This window comes from Eurosta solidaginis, chromosome 3 (genome assembly GCF_040869045.1).
Source record: "Eurosta solidaginis isolate ZX-2024a chromosome 3, ASM4086904v1, whole genome shotgun sequence".
Taxonomy (NCBI): Eukaryota; Metazoa; Arthropoda; class Insecta; order Diptera; family Tephritidae; genus Eurosta; species Eurosta solidaginis.
Genome location: NC_090321.1, coordinates 147,229,693 through 147,253,304, shown reverse-complemented (window position 1 = coordinate 147,253,304; position 23,612 = coordinate 147,229,693). Strand labels below are relative to the sequence as shown.

General features: G+C 41.5%; 1 protein-coding gene, 1 long non-coding RNA gene and 1 pseudogene across 6 annotated transcripts in view; 1 reads left to right on the top strand and 2 right to left on the bottom strand.

The window, feature by feature from the left end:
* The window catches only part of Pof (Painting of fourth), a 73,871-nt gene extending 59,627 nt beyond the window's left edge, over nt 1–14,244 (bottom strand). For 2 of the 5 annotated variants that reach the window (XM_067773221.1, XM_067773222.1), the window contains exons 1-4: nt 13,836–14,244; nt 10,084–11,420; nt 9,817–10,023; nt 9,454–9,757 (exon numbers count right to left, since the gene is read on the bottom strand). In XM_067773221.1, coding sequence (XP_067629322.1) covers nt 9,465–9,757; nt 9,817–10,023; nt 10,084–11,239 — 1,656 coding nt within the window. In that variant the 5' untranslated portion in view covers nt 11,240–11,420; nt 13,836–14,244 and the 3' untranslated portion in view covers nt 9,454–9,464. Of the gene's footprint in view, nt 1–9,439; nt 9,758–9,816; nt 10,024–10,083; nt 11,421–13,835 lie in introns of those variants that run through there. The other 3 variants (XM_067773219.1, XM_067773224.1, XM_067773223.1) reach the window with 3 other exon arrangements.
* A 1,315-nt stretch (nt 14,245–15,559) lies between these two features.
* LOC137244347 (uncharacterized) lies at nt 15,560–21,958 on the top strand. The gene is made up of 2 exons (XR_010950913.1): nt 15,560–15,740; nt 20,978–21,958. It is a non-coding gene; the product is annotated as an uncharacterized lncRNA (long non-coding RNA).
* LOC137244340 (tRNA (guanine(26)-N(2))-dimethyltransferase-like) overlaps nt 21,847–23,612 on the bottom strand; it is an 81,047-nt pseudogene continuing 79,281 nt past the window's right edge.

Genomic DNA, 23,612 nt, shown 5'->3' with positions numbered 1-23,612 from the left:
AAGGTCATACCTCTTGTTTAATTCTTCTTGGCTTTGATGTTGCGTTTCTAATAATTAATTTAATAATTTGCGGTCCACCTTTTAAGACTTGGGGGAAGGGTAGACCCTTCCAGGTCTCGCAGTAATGTGCCATGGTTGACCGTATCAAAAGATTTTGATAGGTCTAGCGCAACGAGTATTGTTCTGTGGTGGGGGCTGTGATTTAAACCGCAATTTATCCGGGTGCTAATGATATTTAGCGCGGTGGTTGTGCTATAAAGTTTTCTAAAGCCATGCTGATGACAGGCTAGTTGCAAATTTCCTTGGAAATAGGGGAGCAAAATGGCTTCAAGCGTCTTGGCTACTGGCGATAGGAGAGATATTGGGCGATATGAATCTATGTTAGCTGGTTTTCCAGGCTTTAGTAGCGGGAACACCTTGGCCATTTTCCATTTTTCGGGAATGGCAAAGGTGGAAAGGGACAGGTTGAAGACATGTGCTAAATATTTGCAACCCTCTTTTCCTAGGCTTTTAAACATCGGCATGGCTATGCCGTCTGGGCCCACTGCTTTAGATGGTTTCGCTTGACCGATGGCATCCTCAACCTCTTTGAAGGTGATGGTAATTGGGGACGCCCTGAATTCATGTTTATGTGCGTGTCTGTTGGCCCTCCGTCTAACTTTGTCAACCGTAGAATGCATTATATATTGCCAGCAAAAAGTGCTCGTGCATTATTTCGCACCCGACAGCACTTTATCGCCAAAGGCGATGGAAATTTTGTCATTGTGTTTGGACGGATTAGATAGGGAATTTACGGTGGACCAAAGCTTACCTACACCGGCAGAGAGATTGCAACTACTTAATTGCTCCTCCCATTTCGCCCGCTTGTGTTCATCCACAAGGAATCTGATGCGTTGGTTTATATCCCTTATTTGAGGGTCGCCGGGATCGCGCTGTCTTATAAGGTCACGTTCTCTCGCTAAATTTGCGGCCTCCGCCGGAAATTGAGGCCGAATTTCGGGAAGGGACTTTACGGTGGACCAAAGCTTACCCACACTGGCAGAAAGATTACAACTACTTAAATGCTCCTCCCATTTCGCCCGCTTGTGTTCATCCACAAGCAATCTGATGCGCTGCTTTATATCCCTTATTTCAGGGTCGTCGGGATCGCGCCCTCCGCCGGAAAATGAGGCCGAATTTCGGGAATTCTTCCGGCGGGATTCAATGACCTTGCAGAGAGCACGCTCCCCTTGGCGAGCATCAGCCGGGATAGGGAGGACAGCAAAGCGGCTGTCTGTAAAGGATTTGTATTCATCCCACTTTCCTTTTTTAACGTTTATGAAAGTGCGTTTTTCGGTGACGATGAAGTCGGCGGTACGCTTGAGCGAAATAAGTATTGGCACGTGGTCGGATGCCAATGTTACCATCGGCTGCCAGTTGACGCAGTTTACGAGTTCTGCGCTCACGATTGATATATCTGGACTGTGACAGCTTCCTACCATACGAGTGGGGGCCTCTCCGTTTATTGTGCAGAACGTCGTTTCTTTTATTTGATCCGCCAACATCTCACCCCTGCTGTCCGCCTGCAAGGTTGAATGCCCTAGATGGTGATGGGCATTGAAATCGCCTAAGATAATGCGATTATCGCCAGTGAGTAAGGCACTCATATTAGAGCGGTATACCCTGGGACAACAGGTGGCAGGAGGGATGTAGATGTGGATGATTTCTAGGTTTACATCGCCTGACCATACAAATAAGCCGTGACGTTCTAGGACATAGTCCCTGCGGCTATGAGGCAACTGCAGTTGTGGCCCTGGGACTGGACGTCCTTGGGTAAGCATTGGGGTACCCGGTGTATTTTAGTATGCGGCCTGGCAACATGGAAACAATGAAACCCGTCGGGGGGTTGTCGCCGCGGAGACCAGAACATCTAGGAAAGTGGCACCGTCTAAGGCAGTAGCTGCATTGGGCGAATGTCGCCAACATATATATTCTGTGCTGGCAAAGGTGCTAGGGACTAAGAATCTGTTTCCCCGGTTGTTGTTGTTGTTGTTGTAGCGATAAGGTTACTCCCCGAAGGCTTTGGGGAGTGTTACCGATGTGATGGTCCTTTGCTGGATACAGATCCGGTGCGCTCCGGTAACACAGCACCATTAAGGTGCTAGCCCGACCATCTCGGGAACGATTTATATGGCCACATTAAACCTTCAGGCCATCCCTCCCTCCCCACCCCCAAGTTCCATGAGGAGCTTGGGGTCGCCAGAGCCTCGTCTGTTAGTGAAACAGGATTCGCCGCGGATAGGTGAGGTTGACAATTGGGTTTGGAGAAGCTATAAATTCCGCTGTCAACATGAAGGGTTGCGCTACACAGCCCCTTGAATCTGGCATTTTAGTCGCCTCTTACGACAGGCATACCTACCGCGGGTATATTCTGACCCCCTAACCCGCTGGGGACTGTTTCCCCGATCTACACGATTGCTGCCGGAAGGGGGGGGGGGGGGGGGGGGGGGGGGGCGGATGCTCGGCATTGCTACGCACTCTACTACGGAGATTGTAGTTATGAGTGGGAGCGGCTGTATGAGCTGGTTTCGCCGTAGGGCGCAAGCAGCAGCGGGTACTTGTTGTTGCTTGCTGAGCAGCAGAGCTGCTGGAAGGTAGTAGGGGGGCGCTAAGGCGTAAATTACGGGACGCCCATGCGCGTGAGCAGCAAGGAGCCACAAACGATTTATAAAAGTTACGAGGACGCCGGGTTTTGGGATCTAGCCCAGACCAACCTGTCCGATGCCACCAACCCTCGCACGTGACACAGTGACAAGAGTATGACCGTCCTAAACATATTATTTTCCGGCAAACGCAGCAAAACCATTTCTCAGGACCGGGGTCAGGAGACGGACTCGGATTGGGTTCGATACCTTCCCGGAGCAGGAGAGCATGGCGCAGTTCCGCTGCAAGGAGTTGCTGGGAGGATGACAATTTGTGGGAGGGACAAAACAAATTATATGGGGTTACACTGAAATGACAGACCTTGGTCGGGAAAAATTCAGAGTCGTTCCGGTACATAGAACCGACTGCCTTGGGAAGCGGCGATCCTTCTCCTGCTGCTCCGCAATATACATTGGTGATATTGGGCATTCCATGAATCGCGGCCTTTCTGATTAAAGCCGCCTCTCGCTACCCTTGCGTGTGTTGCCCGCGCTGCTCACCACCAGCTCATCGTCCCTCTGGTGCTCCATGAAGAGCATTGCCTCCTCTACTGTGAGGCTCTCCAGGAAGAGCCTGGAGTATATGCGCGACCTTCTGGTGCTAAACCCGTTGCTCTTTTCCTTGTTGGTCTTCGTTTTCTTGTTGTTGTTGTAGCAATGTTTCGCGCCACCTAATAGCTGCGACCGGTCACAAATTGTTGTTGTTGTTGTTGTTGTAGCGATTAGGTTACTCCCCGAAGGCTTTGGGAGTGTTATCGGTGTGATGGTCCTTTGTCGGATACAGATCCGATACGCTCCGGTAACACAGCACCATTAAGGTGCTGGCCCGACCATCTCGGGAACGATTTATATGACCACATTAAACCTTCAGGCCATCCCTCCCTCCCCACCCGCAAGTTCCATGAGGCGCTTGGGGTCGCCAGAGCCTCGTCTGTTAGTGAAACGGGATTCACCGCTCGAAGGTGAGGTTGACAATTGGGTTGGAGAAGCTATATATTGCGCTACACAACCCCTTGAATCCCGGTCACAATTTGGTCACAAATTGTCATCAATATCCTCTAAAGGGAGTCCAAGGAAACTTGCTGTTTCGACAGGGGTGGACCATAATGAAAGGGGTGTTAGAGGCGTTGGTTCCACATTACAATCAAAGAGATGGTTGGTGTCATGTGGGGACACATTGCAAGCGGGGCATACGTTTTGTATGTCGGGGTTGATTCTGGACATGTAAGAGTTTAACCTGTTACAGTATCCAGAACTAAGTTGAGCCAGAGTGACTCGCGTTTCCCTGGGGAGTATGCGTTCCTCTTCCGCAAGTTTTGGGTACTGTTCCCCGAGTACTGGATTCACCGGGCAATTCCCGGCATAAAGGTCCGACGCCTATTTGTGGAGTTCACCAAGGACCTGTTTGTGTTTTTTTTCTTCGTACGGCTGAGTTCTCAGGTGCCGTATTTCCTCAAAATGCTTACGGAGATGACTCCTTAAGTCCCTAGGCGGTGCTGGCTCATCAATCAGATGTCTGTTGGGATGCCCAGGTTTCTGGGTATTCAACAGGAACTGTTTGGTTAGCAACTCATTTCTCTCCCTGATGGGCAGTATTCTCGCCTCATTCCAGTGGGTAGTTGTTAGGCTTGGCGACCATATAGGGGACGCGTAGCACGCAAACGGCTGACCAATTGCTTTGTATGTGGTAATGAGCGTTTCTATGTCTTTTCCCCAAGTACTGCCAGCAAGGGATTTGAGGATTTTATTACGCTTCCCAAGGCAGTCGGTTCTATGTACCGGAGCGACTCGGGATTTTTCCCGACCAAGGACTGTCATTTCAGTGTGACCCCATTTAATTTGTTTCGTCCCTCCCACAAATTGTCACCCTCCCAGCAGCTCCTTGCAGCAGGACTGCTCCATACTCTCTTACTCCGGGAAGGCATCGAATCCAATCCGGGTCCGTCTCCTGACCCCGGTCCTGAGAAATGGTTTTGCTGCATCTGCCGGAAAAGAATCTTTTTAGGACGGTCATACTCTGTTCAGTGTGTCTCGAGCAAGGGATGGTTGCATCGGACAGGTTGTTCTGGACTTGATCCCAAAACCCGACGTCCACGTAACTTTTCTAAATCTTTTGTGGCTCCTTGCTGTTCACGCCCAAGGGCGTTCCGTAGTCTACGCCTAAGCGCCCCCCCCCCCCCCACTACCTTCCAGCAGCCCCGCTGCTCAGCAAGCCAAAACAAGTATCCGCTGCTGCTCGCGTCCCACGGCGCCAACAACTCAAACAGCTGATACCACTTATAACTGCTACCTTCGTAGTAGAGTTGGTAGCAACGCTGAGCATCAGTCCCTGCCCCCGTCTTCCCCCCCCCCCCCCCCCTCTTTTCCGGCAGCAATCGTGCAGGTCAGGGAAACAGACTCTTAGTCCCTACCTCCGTTTGCACCGTCTGCCAGCACAGAATATATAGGTTTGCGACATCCGCCCAATGCAGCCCCTGCCTTGGGTGGTGCCACTTTCCTAGATGTTCTGGTCTCCGCGACGGCAACCCCCCGACGGGTTTCATCGCGCCATGTTGCCAGGTCGCAAACCCAAATCATCCGGGTACCCCAATGCTGCCCAAGGACGCCCAGTCCCAAGGCAGTCGGTTCTATGTACCGGAGCGACTCGGGATTTTTCCCGACCAAGGACTGTCATTTGGCGGCCACCGTGGTGTGATGGTAGCGTGCTCCGCCTACCACACCGGATGCCCTGGGTTCAAACCCCGGGCAAAGCAACATCAAAAAAATTTTAGAAATAAGGTTTTTCAATTAGAAGAAAATTTTTCTAAGCGGGGTCGCCCCTCGGCACTGTTTGGCAAGCGCTCCGGGTGTATTTCTGCCATGAAAAGCTCTCAGTGAAAACTCATCTGCCTTGCAGATGCCGTTCGGAGTCGGCATAAAATCATGTAGGTCCCGTCCGGCCAATTTGTAGGGAAAATCAAGAGGAACATGACGCAAATTGGAAGAGAAGCTCGGCCTTAGATCTCTTCGGAGGTTATCGCGCCTTACATTTATTTTTTTAAGGACTGTCATTTCAGTGTGACCCCATCTAATTTGTTTCGTCCCTCCCACAAATTGTCATCCTCCCAGCAGCTCCTTGCAGCAGGACTGCTCCATATTCTCTTACTCCGGGAAGGCATCGAATCCAATCCGGGTCCGTCTCCTGACCCCGGTCCTGAGGAATGGTTTTGCTGCATCTGCCGGAAAAGAATCTTTTTAGGACGGTCATACTCTGTTCAGTGTGTCTCGTGCAAGGGATGGTTGCATCGGACAGGTTGTTCTGGGCTTGATCCCAAAACCCGACGTCCACGTAACTTTTATAAATCTTTTGTGGCTCCTTGCTGTTCACGCCCAACGGCGTCCCGTAGTCTACGTCTAAGCGTCCCCCCCCCCCCCCCCCACTACCTTCCAGCAGCCCCGCTGCTCAGCAAGCCACAACAATTACCCGCTGCTGCTCGCGCCCCACGGCGCCAATAACTCAAACAGCTGCTACCACTCATAACTACAATCTTCGTTGTAGAGTCGGAAGCAATGCTGAGCAGCAGCCCCTGCCCCCGTCTTCTCCCCCCCCCCCCCCCCTCTTTTCCGGCAGCAATCGTGTAGGTCAGGGAAACAGACTCTTAGTCCCTACCTCCGTTTGCACCGTTTGCCAGCACAGAATATATATATGTTTGCGACATCCGCCCAATGCAGCTCCTGCCTTGGGTGGTGCCACTTCCCTAGATGTTCTGGTCTCCGCGACGGCAACCCCCGACGAGTTTCATCGCGCCATGTTGCCAGGCCGCAAACCCAAATCATCCGGGTACCCCAATGCTTGCCCAAGGACGCCCAGTCCTAGGGCCACAACAGCAATTGCGTCCTGGCCTTCCCCAACCCAGGCGTAGTCACCCGTCACTTACCCCCAGAGTGGCGACGTCTCCCCTTATGCACTTCAGAATTCTGCAGTTAAACTGTAATCATGAAGCGGCACAACATCCGCATTGCTGCGATTCAAGAGACTAAACTCACAGCAAGATCTGCATTGCAGACCTGCTCTGGGTATAACGTCCACAGGAAAGACCGCGAAAGCTGAAATGGAGGCGGTCTTGCGTTTATCATACACCACTCTGTGCAATATTGTATATTTGATCCTGGCATCGACCGCAGGGACAATGTCTTAGAACGTCAAGGCCTATCTGTCCGGTCAGGCGATGCAAACCTAGAAATCATCAACATCTACATCCCTCCTGCCACCTGTTGCCAAGTGGGCACCGCCCTAATATCAGGGCCTTACTCACTGGCAACAATCGCATTATCTTAGGCGATTTCAATGCCCATCATGATCTATGGCATTCAAACTTGCGGGCGGACAGTAGTAGTGAGATGTTGGCGGATCAAATAGAAGAAACGACGTTCTGCACAATAAACGGAGACGCCCCCACACGTATGGTAGGAAGCTGTCACAGCTCGCCAGATATCTCAATCGTGAGTGCAGAACTCGTAAACTGCGTCAACTGGCAGCCGATGGTAACATTGGCATCCGACCACCTGCCCATACTTATTTCGCTTGAGCGTAACGCCGACCTCATCGTCACTGAAAAACGCACTTTCATAAACTTCAAAAAAGGAAAGTGGGAAGAATATAAATCCTTTACAGACAGCCGCCTAGCTGCCCTCCCTATCCCGACTGATGCCCGCCAAGGGGAGCGTGCCTTCCGTAAGGTCATTGAATCCGCCTTGGCACGTTTCATTCCCGCCGGGAGTGTACCCGAAATTCGGGCCCACTTCCCGGCGGAGGCCGCAAACTTAGCGAGAGAACGTGACCTTATAAGACAGCTTGATCCAGGCGACCCCCAAATAAGGGATATAAACCAACGCATCAGATTGCTTGTAGATGAACACAAGCGGGCGAAATGGGAGGAGCACCTAAGAGGTTGTAACTTCTCTACCGGTGTGGGTAAACTTTGGTCCACCGTAAAGTCCCTATCGAATCCGACTAAGCACAAAGACAAAGTTTCCATCGCCTTTGGCGACAAAGTGCTGTCGGATGCGAAAAAATGCGCGGGCGCTTTCTGCCGACAATATATAATGCATCCTACGGTCGACAAAGATAGACGGAGAGCCAATAGACACGAACATAAACACAAATTCAGCGCGTCACCAATCACCATCACCGCTAAAGAAGTTGGGGACGCCATTGGTCGTGCTAAACCATCCAAAGCTGTGGGCCCAGATGGCATAGCCATGCCGATGCTTAAAAGCTTAGGGAAAGTGGGTTTCAAATATTTAGCGCATGTCTTCAACCTGTCTCTTTCCACCTTTGTCAAACCGAGCTAACATAGGTGAGTCGTATCGTCCGATATCTCTCCTATCGCCAGTGGCAAACACGCTTGAAGCCATTTTGCTCCCTTATTTCCAAGCAAATTTGCAGCTAGCCCCTCATCAGCATGGCTTCAGAAAACTCCATAGCACTACCACCGCGCTAAATGTCATTAGCACCCAGATAAATTGCGGTTTAAATACGTATCCCCACCATAGAACAGTACTTGTAGCGCTAGACCTATCAAAATCTTTTGATACGGTCAACCATGGCTCGTTACTGCAAGACCTGGAAGGGTCTACCCTTCCCCCATGTCTTAAAAGGTGGACCGCAAATTATCTGGGTGGTCGGCAGGCATCGGTGCAATTTAGAAACGAAACATCAAAACCAAGGAGAATTAAACAAAGGGTGCCACAGGATGGTGTCCTATCCCCGTTTTGTTTAATTTCTACATATCTAAGCTACCTTCACCACCGGAAAGAGTCACAATCGTTTCCTACGCCGATGACTGCACAATAATGGCCACAGGCCCAGGCCCAAAGATCAATGCGCTATGCAATAAAATAAACGGCTACCTCCCTGATCTCTCCAGTTTTTTCGCCTCGCGAAACCTGGAATTATCACCGACTAAATCTTCCGCGACCTTATTTACAACATGAACGTCCCAAATGTCGACCATTTTGAACATCCACGTCGATGGCACTACGCTACCGACTGTCCTACACCCCAAAATCTTGGGTGTGACGTTTGATCAGTATCTACATTTTGGTGAGCACGCAGCCGCAATTGTTCCGAGAATTCAGAGCCGTAACAAAATCCTCAAATCCCTCGCTGGCAGTACCTGGGGAAAAGATAAAGAAACGCTCATGACTACATACAAAGCAATTAGCCAGCCGATTACGTGCTACGCGTCACCCATATGGTCGCCAAGCCTAAAAATTACCCACTGGAAGAAACTACAGGCCTGCCAAAATACTGCTCTCAGAATCGCCACGGGCTGTCTTCTTATGTCCCCAGAACACCATCTGTATAATGAGGCGAGAATACTCCCCATCAGGGAGAGAAATGAGATGCTGACCAAACAGTTCCTGTTGAATACCCAGAAACCTGGGCATCCCAACAGACATCTGATTGATGAACCAGCACCGCCTAGGGGCTTAAGGAGTCATCTCGGTAAGCATTTTGAGGAAATACGGCACCTGAGAACTCAGACCAGCTCACAAGCAGGTCCTTGGTGAACTCCACCTTCCCTTAATTACATGATGAAGTTGGTGGCGCCAGAGCCTCGCCCGCTAAATATGTGTATTTTACATTCATATTTGTAACAGGGACAGGAGTGATTGAGAATTGGGGTGCGGAAGTTGTGGAGTTATAAAGTTTTGTATTTCGTTTAACATACCCATTGCCATTTTTTTTTTGTTAGCTGCTGTACATGCATACATTTGTATTTGGTACCTTTTTTATTTTCAATCAAAATCCCTTAGCATCTCTTCTAATTCATCGAATTCACTGTGTGATTCTGTTTTGAACACTTTTGCAGAATTTAGCTGGTCGTACAAATTTTCGATATACTTCTTTTCTGATATTGATGTAGTTTCAGGAACCCTGGGTCTATCCTTTATTTTAGTTCTATTCCTATCCTGTACATTGCCGTAGTGTATTTCCTTAGCATCAGCAACTGGTATCGTACCGTTTGTCTGACAATATTTGATTGGGGCTGAAGCAGTAAAATAGCAGTGCCTACCAAACTCCCCATGACCTAAATGGTATTGATAAATATGTTATTAGAAACGATTAGATAAAAATGTAATTTTTTACCACAATTTTCATTAATGTCGACTGTCGTTCTGGTACGATTTGAATTGAAAGGTTGCCCTTGTTGGTCAGCCTCTGTTTTTATATTAGTATTCTTTAAATTATTCCAGGAACCTCTGTAATATGAGCTAGAACAATCGTCTTCGCAACTATATTCGGAATCGTACAGTTCCTCCTTTATAGCTGGCGTATGATGGTATGGGTTTTTATCTATGAGAAGGAAAAGTACATATAAAATACGCATAAGTAAATACTATAAAAAAAGGTTACCTTCATCAAACTCCTCAACCTTAAAAATTGTCTCATTATGTAACGCGGAAGTCGGCAAACCTTTATTGTAATTGCCGATCATATTTATATTTTTTGTGGTTAAATCAATTACAGATCCACTAGATTGATAGTTGGACTGGACTACGATAGAGGAAGACGTGTTTCTATTATTTTCTATAATATAGCAGTCGTTTTCAGTTATCGAATCATTGGTCATAGTTTTATCAAGGGTCGCCTGGTTTTCAGTTGAATTTATAAAGTGGGAACAATTATTGAGTTTTGCTCTTCGAAAACGTAAAACAATTGTGCGTCCATCAATTTGTAAATGTAATCTTTGTTTAAATGCTTCTATTGCCTTTTCCAAAGTGTTAAAATGAATAAATGCACATCGTATTTGTTTTTGTTTCGACTTAAAAGCAAGTTCACATCTTGAAGCACCTGGAAAATGATGTTTCATTGTTTCAACAGTAGCGGACAAAGATAAATTTCCTACATATAAAGTATAGGGATCTACTAACTCGGGCTTTGTGCAAGGAAATTTGCTGGTATCCTCACGAATTTCTGCCGATAAATAGCCAGCACCAAACCGTATTTTCGATATATTATTCATGATTTTTGTTGTATTCGCATTACTTTTTAATCGGACGAAACAGTATCTTGGGCACGAGTTATTTTCAAAGTGAACCATATCTATTTCCTTCGAAAATCCTTTAACAATTTCAGGATTCAAGGGTGGATCTGGAAAATGTATTATTAAGCATGGTCCATTGGGATTTTGTTTGCAAATATCTTCCTCAAATTGAATAGCTCTTATGGCATCCTCACGGCTCCATTTTCGTTTGGGACTTTGACTCCTGGCACGCTCACAATTTTGTATACTGGAAGGTACTGACGTTTGTGATGTTTTTTTAGAAACCGTGGAACGTTTTTGGTTAGCATGGGATGATCCCATTTGTTGTGAACCAAGTATTGATGGGTGCATTTGAGACACATTTCCATTGTAGAAACTTCTATTAGATGCTTTGCGTTCACTAGACACTATGATATGACTATAATTATAAGATGTGCCGGAAAAGCGTTCATTACTTTGCCGACAATGTGGTCGCGTATCCCTCTTCGGTATGCGATATAAAGCCTTTTTGTTGGTTCCTTTCATATTTCCACAATTATTCCTTTTGAGTCCCCTTTAATACCGTTTAATTATTTTTTTGGGTTGGATTTTATATTAGGTGCCACGATTTTCAAACTTTTGTTGATTTGTAGGGGCAGAGGGGGTCCTAAAAATCACAAAATTATCATCCGCAACTCTAGGAAACTCTTAGTTTATGAAATATAAGCTTTTTAATGGGAAAATTTTAGAATAGCACCCCCCGAGTTCGGGGTTAAAGTTGGTATCAAATGAAAGAGGGAGTTCTCCCGATCACAAATATATATAACTTTAAGTGCGCAGACTTATAGTTTACGAGTTATTTGATGTTAAAGTTTGCAAATTTAGCAAATTTCTATAGCACTTTCAGTTACAATTTACACATCTTTCAAAACCTTTATGCACATAAATATCTATATAAATTGGCAACGATACACTCAAATTTCATTTTAGTATATTTCACATATAATTCTTGCATTGTTTTTACTTAATATAAAAGTTTTTATTAAATCAATCGCGCTTTTGTAGCAACATTCACATTTATGTATATATATATTTTATTGATGACATTACAAAGCTGTGCTGCCACATCTAAAAAACGGAACAAGTGCAGAATCGAAAAATAACTTATAAAAATATATTTCATCTGATGTATATATATCTTTAACTTTTCTAGTCTTTATTTACCAAAAATTTGAAAAAGCTCTTTTTTGCATTCGTGAACGAGCTGATATTACCTTATAACTCTTATGTTTATTGTTATGTTAGCCGATCCAACAACGGCTGCGCCAAGCACAGTAATTCTGCGTAGAACACCTTTCCGCGTAGGCGGCCTTCGGCCGCGCTTATTTAAAATAACCCTGGGCTACGCCATGCCAAGTCCGGGTGTGTGGTATAACCGTGGCTACCGCCACGGTGATGTCCTTCCGCATATTACCTTATAACTCTTATGTTTATTGTTATGTTAGCCGATCCAACACCGGCTGCGCCATGCACAGTAATTCTGCGTAGAACACCTTTCCGCGTAGGCGGCCTTCGGCCGCGCTTATTTAAAATAACCCTGGGCTACGCCATGCCAAGTCCGGGTGTGTGGTATAACCGTGGCTACCGCCACGGTGATGTCCTTCCGCATATTACCTTATAACTCTTATGTTTATTGTTATGTTAGCCGATCCAACACCGGCTGCGCCATGCACAGTAATTCTACGTAGAACACCTTTCCGCGTAGGCGGCCTTCGGCCGCGCTTATTTAAAATAACCCTGGGCTACGCCATGCCAAGTCCGGGTGTGTGGTATAACCGTGGCTACCGCCACGGTGATGTCCTTCCGCATATTACCTTATAACTCTTATGTTTATTGTTATGTTATCCGATCCAACACCGGCTGCGCCATGCACAGTAATTCTGCGTAGAACACCTTTCCGCGTAGGCGGTCTTCGGCCGCGCTTATTTAAAATAACCCTGGGCTACGCCATGCCAAGTCCGGGTGTGTGGTATAACCGTGGCTACCGCCACGGTGATGTCCTTCCGCATATTACCTTATAACTCTTATGTTTATTGTTATGTTATCCGATCCAACACCGGCTGCGCCATGCACAGTAATTCTACGTAGAACACCTTTCCGCGTAGGCGGCCTTCGGCCGCGCTTATTTAAAATAACCCTGGGCTACGCCATGCCAAGTCCGGGTGTGTGGTATAACCGTGGCTACCGCCACGGTGATGTCCTTCCGCATATTACCTTATAACTCTTATGTTTATTGTTATGTTATCCGATCCAACACCGGCTGCGCCATGCACAGTAATTCTGCGTAGAACACCTTTCCGCGTAGGCGGCCTTCGGCCGCGCTTATTTAAAATAACCCTGGGCTACGCCATGCCAAGTCCGGGTGCGTGGTATAACCGTGGCTACCGCCACGGTGATGTCCTTCCGCATATTACCTTATAACTCTTATGTTTATTGTTATGTTATCCGATCCAACACCGGCTGCGCCATGCACAGTAATTCTGCGTAGAACACCTTTTCGCGTAGGCGGCCTTCGGCCGCGCTTATTTAAAATAACCCTGGGTTACGCCATGCCAAGTCCGGGTGCGTGGTATAACCGTGGCTACCGCCACGGTGATGTCCTTCCGCATAGTAGTAAAAATATATATTTTCCTTTTTCTTTATTAACTGAAAGGTGGCACGTTAATATTTATATTTGTTTTTTCTTTGTTGATGTGGCAGCACAGCTTTGTAATGTCATCGATAAAATATATACATACATAAATGTGAATGTTGCTACAAAAGCGTGATTTATTTAATAAAAACATTTAAATAAAGTAAAAACAATGCAAGAATTATATGTGAAATATACTAAAATGAAATTTAAGTGTATCGTTGCCAATTTATATAGATATTTATGTGCATACAGGTTTTGAAAGATGTGTAAATTGTAACTGAAAGTGCTATAGAAATTTGCTAAATTTGCAAACTTTAACATCAAATAACTCGTAAACTATAAGTCTGCGCACTTTAAGTTATATATATTTGTGATCGGGAAAACTCCCTCTTTCATTTGATACCAAGTTTAACCCCGAACTCGGGGGGTGCTAAACTAAATCGCTGCCTTTTTAATTTCCAAATTTAGTAAAATTTCAACTTAAGTCCTGCACTTAAAATTCGGGTCGCACATGTAGATAGTGATATCAAAAGATGCGTATTTGCGTCAAGATTCAGAATCCGGAAGCAGAAACTACATATATTTTTTACCTCGTTTAAAGGTTATTCGCGGAAAACACGATTAATACCTCCCCCGTCGGTTTTGGTCGTGTTTTAGTAATCTTCCCGGTAATAAAGTATCACAATTTGTTAATTAAACTAGTCCAAAACATATGGATTTTAAAGAGAGATGTAATTAAGTGCTCATTTGAAAGTAAATAAGAATATTTCTCTGTAATTTTGCAATAAAAATGTTACACAGTTTTCGTTGCCAGCTTCTACACTTTTCTTGGACCCATAGCGGAATAATACAAGGTGGCAGCATGGTGACATACCTACAAACATAAATAAAAATTCCATGTATTTTGTTTTTGTAAATTCGATGGACAAATGTCAAAATCGTACGGCACCGGAGGTTGATGTATCAAATCAATTAAAAAAAGTTTATAATCAGCTGTTCCATGCTGCCACCTTGTATCGTTGCGCCATGCTTGGACCTAAAAGCCTTCCGCGATTTACAACCAGATTGACTGAATTTTGTGTGTGTTAGTGCAGTCGGGTGGCTTCGTGACACACGTATTTGTTGATGAAAATCAAAATTTTTTGATTTTTTCATTTGACGCTAGCTTTTTGATAGTCGCGGGGTGTGATTGACAAAACGCAGTGTTGTATTTAGTTTGTGTCGACATTCAAAATGAACAAGTGCTCGGAAGAACAGCAATTCATATTACAATTTATTGAAAATTATCAATGTTTACCAGCTTTATGGAATGTAAAGCTTTTATTAGGTAATAGTCTAGTTGAGGGGTCGACTGCTAATACGCTACCAAAAATATCGAGAGAGGTGTCAAAAGACGCGTATTAATCTCGAGAACAATAATCCGATGGCGAAAAGAAAAATGTTATCCATGTCCGGAGATATTTGCAGTTGAAGTTGGCGATTTGCATGTGGTTGTTGTTGTGTTTGTACCCACAAAAAAATGTGTGCATCACCGTGGCGGTAGCCACGGTTATACCACACACCCGGACTTGGCATGGCGTAGCCCAGGGTTATTTTTTATAAGCGCGGCCAAAGGCCGCCAAGTCAGAAAGGTGTTCTGCGCAAAAATACTATGGATCCCACCCCCGGTTTCGGAGGTACCCGTGGGTCTTTTTTCGGTTTTTCGTTAATATCTTTTGAACGAGTTAATATTTTTAGTTTCCGCCTTCGGATTATTAATACTGATGTCAAGACGAGTCCTTTGACACCTCTGTCGATATTTTTGGTAGGATATTAGCAGTCGACCCCTCAACTAGACTATTACCTTTTATTATTATTTAATAAATTTTTTATTATATAATAAAACTGCTGTAGTTGCAAGTAAAAAAAGTCATCATCCGATGACGACATATTCACGTCCGAACGCTACGGTTTCTCAATGCAAATGTTGATTGATGGCTTTTTATTTGATAGTCGCGGGGCAAGCGTCAATTACCCGACACGCACACATACAAAATTCAGTCAATCTGGTTGTAAATCGCGGAAGGCTTTAAGAAATACAACAGTGCCAAATAGCATCCACACAAGAAACGAACAAGAACAAACATTTTATCAGGTGAGCGTGGCCACTTCGTTTTGAGAATTACAAGAGAAAAGACGAGCGATACTTGTTGGCTTTTGTGATTCTTCTTGGCGGCCATTTTGAAAGTTGTTCTTTCTGTTTTGAGACTGGTTTTGTACCAAATAAAATTGTATTTATTTTGTGAATTTCATTAAAATTGTTAAGCGTTGAAGTAATTAAACAGAAGTGGAGAATTGTTGGATACGAGTACTGTAAGTATTTATATTATACTGGGTAAGGTAGCTGACTCTTTTTTGTGTGGTTTTTGAGGAATAATCTGTAGAAGTTTCTCGGAACTTCTACAAAATGGCGGACGCTTCGGCGTCGGGCGATACTGGGAAAGCTATGGATGTAATTGAGGGTATTGTGAAGGATTCCTAATTGGAATTAGGAGAAATAAGAGAAGATTGGGAACCGAAAATACGTAGGTTAAAAGGTAACAGGCATAGGGAAGCAAACAAATCTATGTTAGCTCATCCAAATAAACCTGCAAAGGAAATGCCTCCGATGCAAGGAATATTAGTGAAAAAAGGTACAGTCAAAGCAAAGGTAGATGCTAATGGTAAGACATTAGGGGCGATCCCGAAGGCAGACAGTATTGACAATACAAATTCACTGGAAGGCAATAAAAATGTGCAAACAGATAGTATGGAGGAGGAAAGTGAAGAAAATCAGGCCATTGGTGGCAACATGTCTGGAGTAAGTGAGGAGAATAATGAAAAGTTGCAGGAAAACAAAAAGGAAAATAAGGACAGGGAAACAATTTTTTTTGATAAAGGATACAAAGGAGTGTATGCTGTTTTAGTTGACACATCCAAGTCAAAACACTTTGAAAATCTGACTATGAAGAGTGGGCTTGCCTTATGGTCCAAAATTAGAAACCTACAAATAGAAGGAATCAAAGAGGTAAAGGCTCTAGGAAAATCACTATATAAAATTTTTTTTGAGACTGCGGTAACTGCGAACATGTGCGTAATAAATAAAAAACTTTTAGAAATGGAGGTAAAGCCATTTATTCCGAGATCTTTTGTAGAGACGTATGGGGTAATAAAGTATGTACCTGAAGAATTTTCAGAAGAGGAAATTTTCAATAACTTGGTATCTGAGGTTAAAGTGACGGCTGTGTCTAGGATTAAACGTAGGGACAAAGAAGACAAACTAAAATTCATAAACACACAGACAGTAAAGATTGCATTTGCTGGTGGAGAACTGCCAGAAAAGGTACAACTATGGTTTACAAATTGTAAGGTAAGGCATTACTTCCCCCCTGCCAAGCAATGTTATAATTGTGGAAGGTTGGGTCATACGAAGGCTAGCTGTAGAGCAAAGACCAGATGCATTCTATGTGGATATGAGGGTAAATGTGGTGAGGATTGCAAAAACAAAAAATGTATCCTGTGTGGTGATAAAAATCATGTGTCTCTAAATCGAAATGTATGCCCAGCATGGCAAAAGGAGAAACAAGTAATTGAAGTTATGACAATTAAAAAAATTAGCAAAAAAGAGGCGTATGATACATACTCGCAATTGCACAGTCCAGAGCGACAAAATAGATTCAGTTTGCTAACAGAATACGAAGAAGAGTTTCCGCTGCTAAATTCAAACAGCGCAAGAACAATAAATGCAAATCTAGAAACAAATAAAAGATTTGTGACAAAGTCATATAATTTAGTGGCTCGTAAAGCCAGCACTACTGAAAAGAAAGTAAACCCAATGCGGGAAAAAAGGAGTCGGGCTGAAGTCATACCTTGCTATGACAGGCCAGGATGGACAAGGGTTTCGGAGTTAGAAAGAGTGATAGATCAGTTACAAAGTAGGTTTTCAATAACAAGAGATGATCCACTAGTCTCAGTATTATACAACATGTGTGAAAAAAATGCAATGGGGGAGTTGTTGGAAGAGAGGGTGGAAAGATTTCGTAATCCTAATGGTAAGATTAGCACAATATAATTGTCAAAGTTTAAAGACAAACAAATTCAATATTGATATATTTAATCAACAAAATTTAATAGATATTATATGTTTTCAAGAGATTTTCTCCCATGATGAGGAGAATGTTAACCCTAAATTAACAAATTTTAAGATGATCGAAAAAACCAGATCAGATGGGTATGGAGGAGTAGCGATAGGCTTTAAGAAAAATATCTTATTTAGCAAAATAAAGTATAGGACTCCATTTGATATTGTTATTGCAAAAACCAGAAATTTAAATAAAAACTTAACAATTTGCTCGGTTTACTTGCAGCCATCCATGAATTTGGAAACATTTAATAATGAAATGGCCAGGTTGATTTCTTTTTTAAATGGTCAAACCAATGTAATTTTGCTCGGTGATTTCAATGCCAGAATGAGTGTTTGGGGTGACACGATTGACACACCCAAAGGAAGGGCTCTACTTTCTCTTATCAATAATTCAAATCTTAGTTGTATAAATGATGGTACAAAGACTTTTTTTAGGAACTCGGACGTAATGGGTACTAGCCAGGCCAGTGTTTTAGACCTGTCATTTATTGGTTTTCGGAGTGAAGTAACATGGCAGTGCAAAAATTCATTCGTCGGACACAGTCATCACTGTCCAATAGTAATAGATGTGAAAGAAATTTCAAAAAAGCCAATCAAGTTCATATCCAAGAAAGCTCTAGCTAAAAACATTGGAGAAATTCCAAATATTAGTAATGTGAAAGATCTGGTAGATGCTTTTAAAAATGCAAAGAAGAAGGCCACAATGGACTTAAATGACTTGCAACATACCCCAAAAGCGTGGTGTAGTAAAGATCTTGAAAGGAAATATAGACTTTTGAATGCTGCTAGAGCAAAAGCAAAGAAAACTAATAAAATTGAGGATCTTGAAAGTGCCTGTGTACTTCAAGATGAATGGAAGGAAGCTGTAAAAAAAGCAAAAAGGGAAAATTTCAATTTAGCCATAGAAAATTTAAATCAAGCTCCAAACACAAAAAAAAGCGTGGTGTTTCATAAATAACATGAAAAACTTTCAAAAGGTCAGTGACACTCAATGGTGTGCAGAGGACAATTCAGACTACTTGAATTTTCTGAAACAGCAGGTGATGATTCCTAACTCACCCTCTTTTGAAGAAATGTGCACTAAGCTATCAATACATCCAGAAGTTACACAATTTCCTTGTGCAATAGTAGAAAGTAAATTACAAGGCCTAATTTGTAAAACACAAAACACAGCGGGGGGAGATGATCACATTACGTACAAAATTGAAGATGTTATCTTCTGACACATTTATAAATCTTGAGAAAATTCTGGAACAACATTTTAGGTCTAACATTATTTTAGATGAATGGCGCAGAATAAGAGTGGTGCCCATTCCCAAGAGAAGTGGAAATAATGAAAATATTGAGAACTTTAGACCAATATCACTCATTTCAGTTTTAGTTAAAAGCATTAATATGTGTATAAAAGACACATTGACTACGTATTTGGAAACAAATGAAATGATACCTGCAAAAAGCTTTGCCTATAGGAAAAATAAGTCAGCTCCAATGTGTCTGAATGAAAGTTTACATGTGATACAAACATTGAAAAGCAATAAGTACAAGGTATTTGTTTGTGCTTTGGATTTGTCCAATGCATATAATTGTGTTGAAATTGTAAGTCTCACCAAAATACTTCAAGGGTTGGATGTTCATCCTAATATTTTTATGTGGATTTATAACTTTCTACACAGAAGGACGTTAATGTTAAGAGAGAGTAGAGTGCTTATAGAAAATGGTTTGCCACAGGGCAGCGTTTTATCGCCAATTTTATTTAATGTATATACAGCTCAGTTACATGAGATGGAAGACAGCCATACTAACATTTTTCAGTTTGCTGACGATTTTTTAATTGTGTCAAATGATAAAACTGCTGCTAAGGCACTTGATAACCTAAAGAATAAAATAACAGATTTTAAAGCAAAATGTATTGAACTGTGCCTTAATATAAATTTTGAAAAGAAAAGTTTAATGTACATGGCTAGGGGATGCAAAAACTCCTTTTCATTTAACATAGGTCTAGACAGAGTAAAACAAGTCGGTCAATTACGGTTTCTTGGTAGGATTATTAATGCAAGTGGCATATTAAAGGATCAGGTTTTGAAAATCAAAAAAGACATTGTGCCAGCTTCTAATCTCATAAAAGGCTTACCACGGTTAAAGGTGGAATTACTCCAAAAGTGGCTTTAAATACATACAAATCTTTTGTAAGGTCAAAGGCTGAATATGGATGCACAACGTGGTCAAATGCTCCATACGGGTATAATAATAAGCTCCAAGTATGCTTAAACAATAGTATTAGAAGATGTATAGGAGTACCTCCAAGTGCACCGGTACACTCAATGTTTGCTCTGGCTGGTGAGCTGCCACCCCTATTCAGGGCTGAGTGGCTCACTGCTAAGGAACTGATGAAGCAATGGTTTGTGAACTCTACCTTAAAGTTGAAAATTCAAAATGGACCGTATATAAATACAAGTTACAATGTAACATATCAAAAACATAAAACTATTTTTGATAGAATCAACACAAATGTAAGTTTTTGTAAACATCCTAATATGACAATTGTAAAATCAGACCTTACCAGATCAAAACAAAATTATTCAAAAGTTCAACTTTTAGCTACATACAATGCCGTCAAAGAGGAATTGTTAAATGATGAATTTTTCTTGATTGCAACTGATGCGTCGTGTACTGAGCACAGCGTAGGTTGTGGGGTTTATGATGTAAAGAGGAATATTTCATTGTTATTTAAGATACAAGAAAAATTAACTTCAATGACTGGTGAACTAATTGCAATCTGTGAAGCAGTAAAATATGCAATAAAAGGCAAAATGAATAAAATTGCAATTTTTTCAGATAGTCTTTCAGCACTTAATGCACTTGACACTAATATAACAAATAATCATATTGTTGCAGACATTCATAATATATTATATACAAATAAAGAAACAATAGAAAGGATTAAAGTAATATGGGTTCCAAGTCATATTGGAATTACATTAAATGAGAAACAGACATTGCAGCTAAAACGGCTGCAACGATTGGAAAAATAATTAATGCAGATCTGACGACTTATGAGGCTGAAAATAGGATTAAAAGATCGATATGGAATAAGTGGATTTTAGAATATAAAGGAATAAGCCAGACGAAAGGTAAATATTTTGCAGAAATTATGGATGAAGTAGTGAGGGTTCCTTGGTTCAAAAACAAAAAATGTAACTTAGGATGCAGAGAAATTAAAATTCTAAATCGGATTTTGTTAGGTCACACATACTGTCCTTATTATCTAAGTAAATTTAATGTAGGAATTTCAGGTGTTTGTTCACAATGCAATGTAAGTGAGACTGCGGACCATATTATATTTCACTGCCCAAAATACAGCCAGAAAAGAGTCAGCTACAAAATATTCAGTAAATATGGTGAACTAAAAGACTTACTAAAAATAAAGAGTTTTTCAGAATATGAGGAACTTATTGGATTTCTAGATGAAACTCTCCTCATAGAAAACTTGTGATGCAGCTATTCTCCACAATAAAAATGTAAAAAAATTAAGCAAGGTAAAATACATCGAATTAGAATTATAAAGCCGGTTAAAGGTAAATTGAATTAGTCTCAATGAAGTTTTTACACTTTTTGATTTAATGATTTAAAGTTTTTCTCAATAATTCCTCGTTTGAGGCATTTCTAAACAAGTTGAAACACTGAATTCTCTGTTAAAAAAAAAAAAAAAAAAAAACGGGAAAAAGATAATAATAATATAAAATGATCTGGCAACAACACAAATAATCGCATGACAACCTGGCTGTTTAAGAAGGCTTAAACAACTGGTCATTTCACTCCGCAACAAGGAGTATCAAAATCAAAAAAAAAAAAAAAAACGGAGCGTGGCTGTGTATGTGCGCGCTTCTACCCTGCAAAAATCGTGTGACCAAAAACGCACACCCCCTACAAAAACGCTCCACGTCATTTTACTAGTCATTTTACGGTCATTGTGACTTTCTGCAGCGGTTATATTCATAGTCATTTTTGCATGGGGCGATTAGGTTTTGTGACCAAATTTTCCGTTTCGTTCCTATTAATGTGATCATGCATTCCGCTCCCACCTATAGGATGTGAGCATAGTACTGTGCTGTTCACACACGTCACAATGCTCGTCAAATGGCGGTCATATTCTCCGTCATTTCACTCTACATTTTCGAGTCATTTGACAATTTTACTGCGGTTTTACCATTTATATAACCGCCATATAACATGAATTTTACCTGCAGATTTACTTTACCTGGAGCAACCATATGATTAAAATATGAACCAAAAAAATTGAATTTTCAATATTTATTATTTTCAATATTATTATATATGTACATGAAATTGGAACTTATATTAATACAGTTGATATAAAAAAGAAGTAAGTACTTTAATAATAAATAAACTCGCTTAATTGGTTTTTGTTTTCCAATTGAAATCTTTTTTAAGCGAGCAGAAAATAATTTTAAGCTTTAGAAAAAACTCCAATTATTTGAATAATCTACAACTTAAAGCTTAGTAGAAATTCATATTAGGTTTATTTTTTTTCAGATCAAGAATATTCAAGGTGTCGTGGAATCAGATTGCTGTCGTAATTGGTGAACTTAAAAATGTACTAGTAATTGAGTCAGACTTATTATTGTTCTAAATCTAACCATTCCAGCAATAATTCTGCAACGCTTAGCAGAAGTATTGATTGGTTTCAAATCTAATTCCAACAGCAATCGTACCACGACATACTTTATTTATTTATTTATTTATTTATATGTACATGAAATTGTAACTTAAATTAATACAGTTCAAATAAAGAAAAGTAAGTATTTTAATAATAAATACACTCGCTTAATTGGTTTTCGTTTTCCAATTGAAATCTTTTCCAAGCGAACAGAAAATAATTTTAAGCTTTAGAAAAAACTCCAATTATTTGAATCAATTTAAATCTACAACTTAAAGCTAATTAGAAATTCAGATTAGATTTACTCTTTTTTTTCTGATCAAGAATATTCAAAGGTGTCGTGGAAACCGATTGCTGTCGTAATTGAATTTGAAAGTAAAAAGTAAAGTAAAATATGAATTTAAAAATGTAGGACTGGTAATTGAGTAAGACTTATTATTGTTCTAAATCTAATCATTCCAGCAATAATTCTGCAACCCTTAGCAGAAATATTGATTGGTTTCAAATCTAATTCCAACAGCAATCGTAACACGACCTACTTTATTATATATGTACATGAAATTGTAACTTAAATTAATACAGTTCAAATAAAGAAAAGTAAGTATTTTAATAATAAATAAACTCGCTTAATTGGTTTTCGTTTTCCAATTGAAATCTTTTCCAAGCGAACAGAAAATAATTTTAAGCTTTAGAAAAAACTATAATTATTTGAATCAATTTAAATCTAAAACTTAAAGCTAATTAGAAATTCTGATTAGATTTACTCTTTTTTTTTCTGATCAAGAATATTCAAAGGTGTCGTGGAAACCGATTGCTGTCGTAATTGAATTTGAAAGTAATAAAGTAAAGTAAAATATGAATTTAAAAATGTAGGACTAGTAATTGAGTAAGACTTATTATTGTTCTAAATCTAAGCATTCCAGCAATAATTCTGCAACCCTTAGCAGAAATATTGATTGGTTTCAAATCTAATTCCAACAGCAATCGTAACACGACATACTTTATTGTATATGTACATGAAATTGTAGCTTAAATTAATACAGTTCATATAAAAAAGAAGTACGTACTTTAATAATAACATAAACTCGCTTAATTGGGTTTCGTTTTCCAATTGAAATCTTTTCCTGTGCAAGCACATCGCTAACCTGTGTTGGCAAAAGATATGATTATACTGTCTTCGATAGATAGTCGGACGAGCCGCTACTCGGCGAAGTAGAGATGACCGTTGTGTCGGTGGCAGCAGTTACAACAGCAGATTCTAACTTTGCACCATCCGTACAGTGTGATGAATGCTTCACTGCCTTTTCCAATTGCTTGGCGCAAGCAATTTTTGCTGTTTGTAAAGCTTTAGCTGTAATGCAAATATATAGATGGGTTAAAGTGG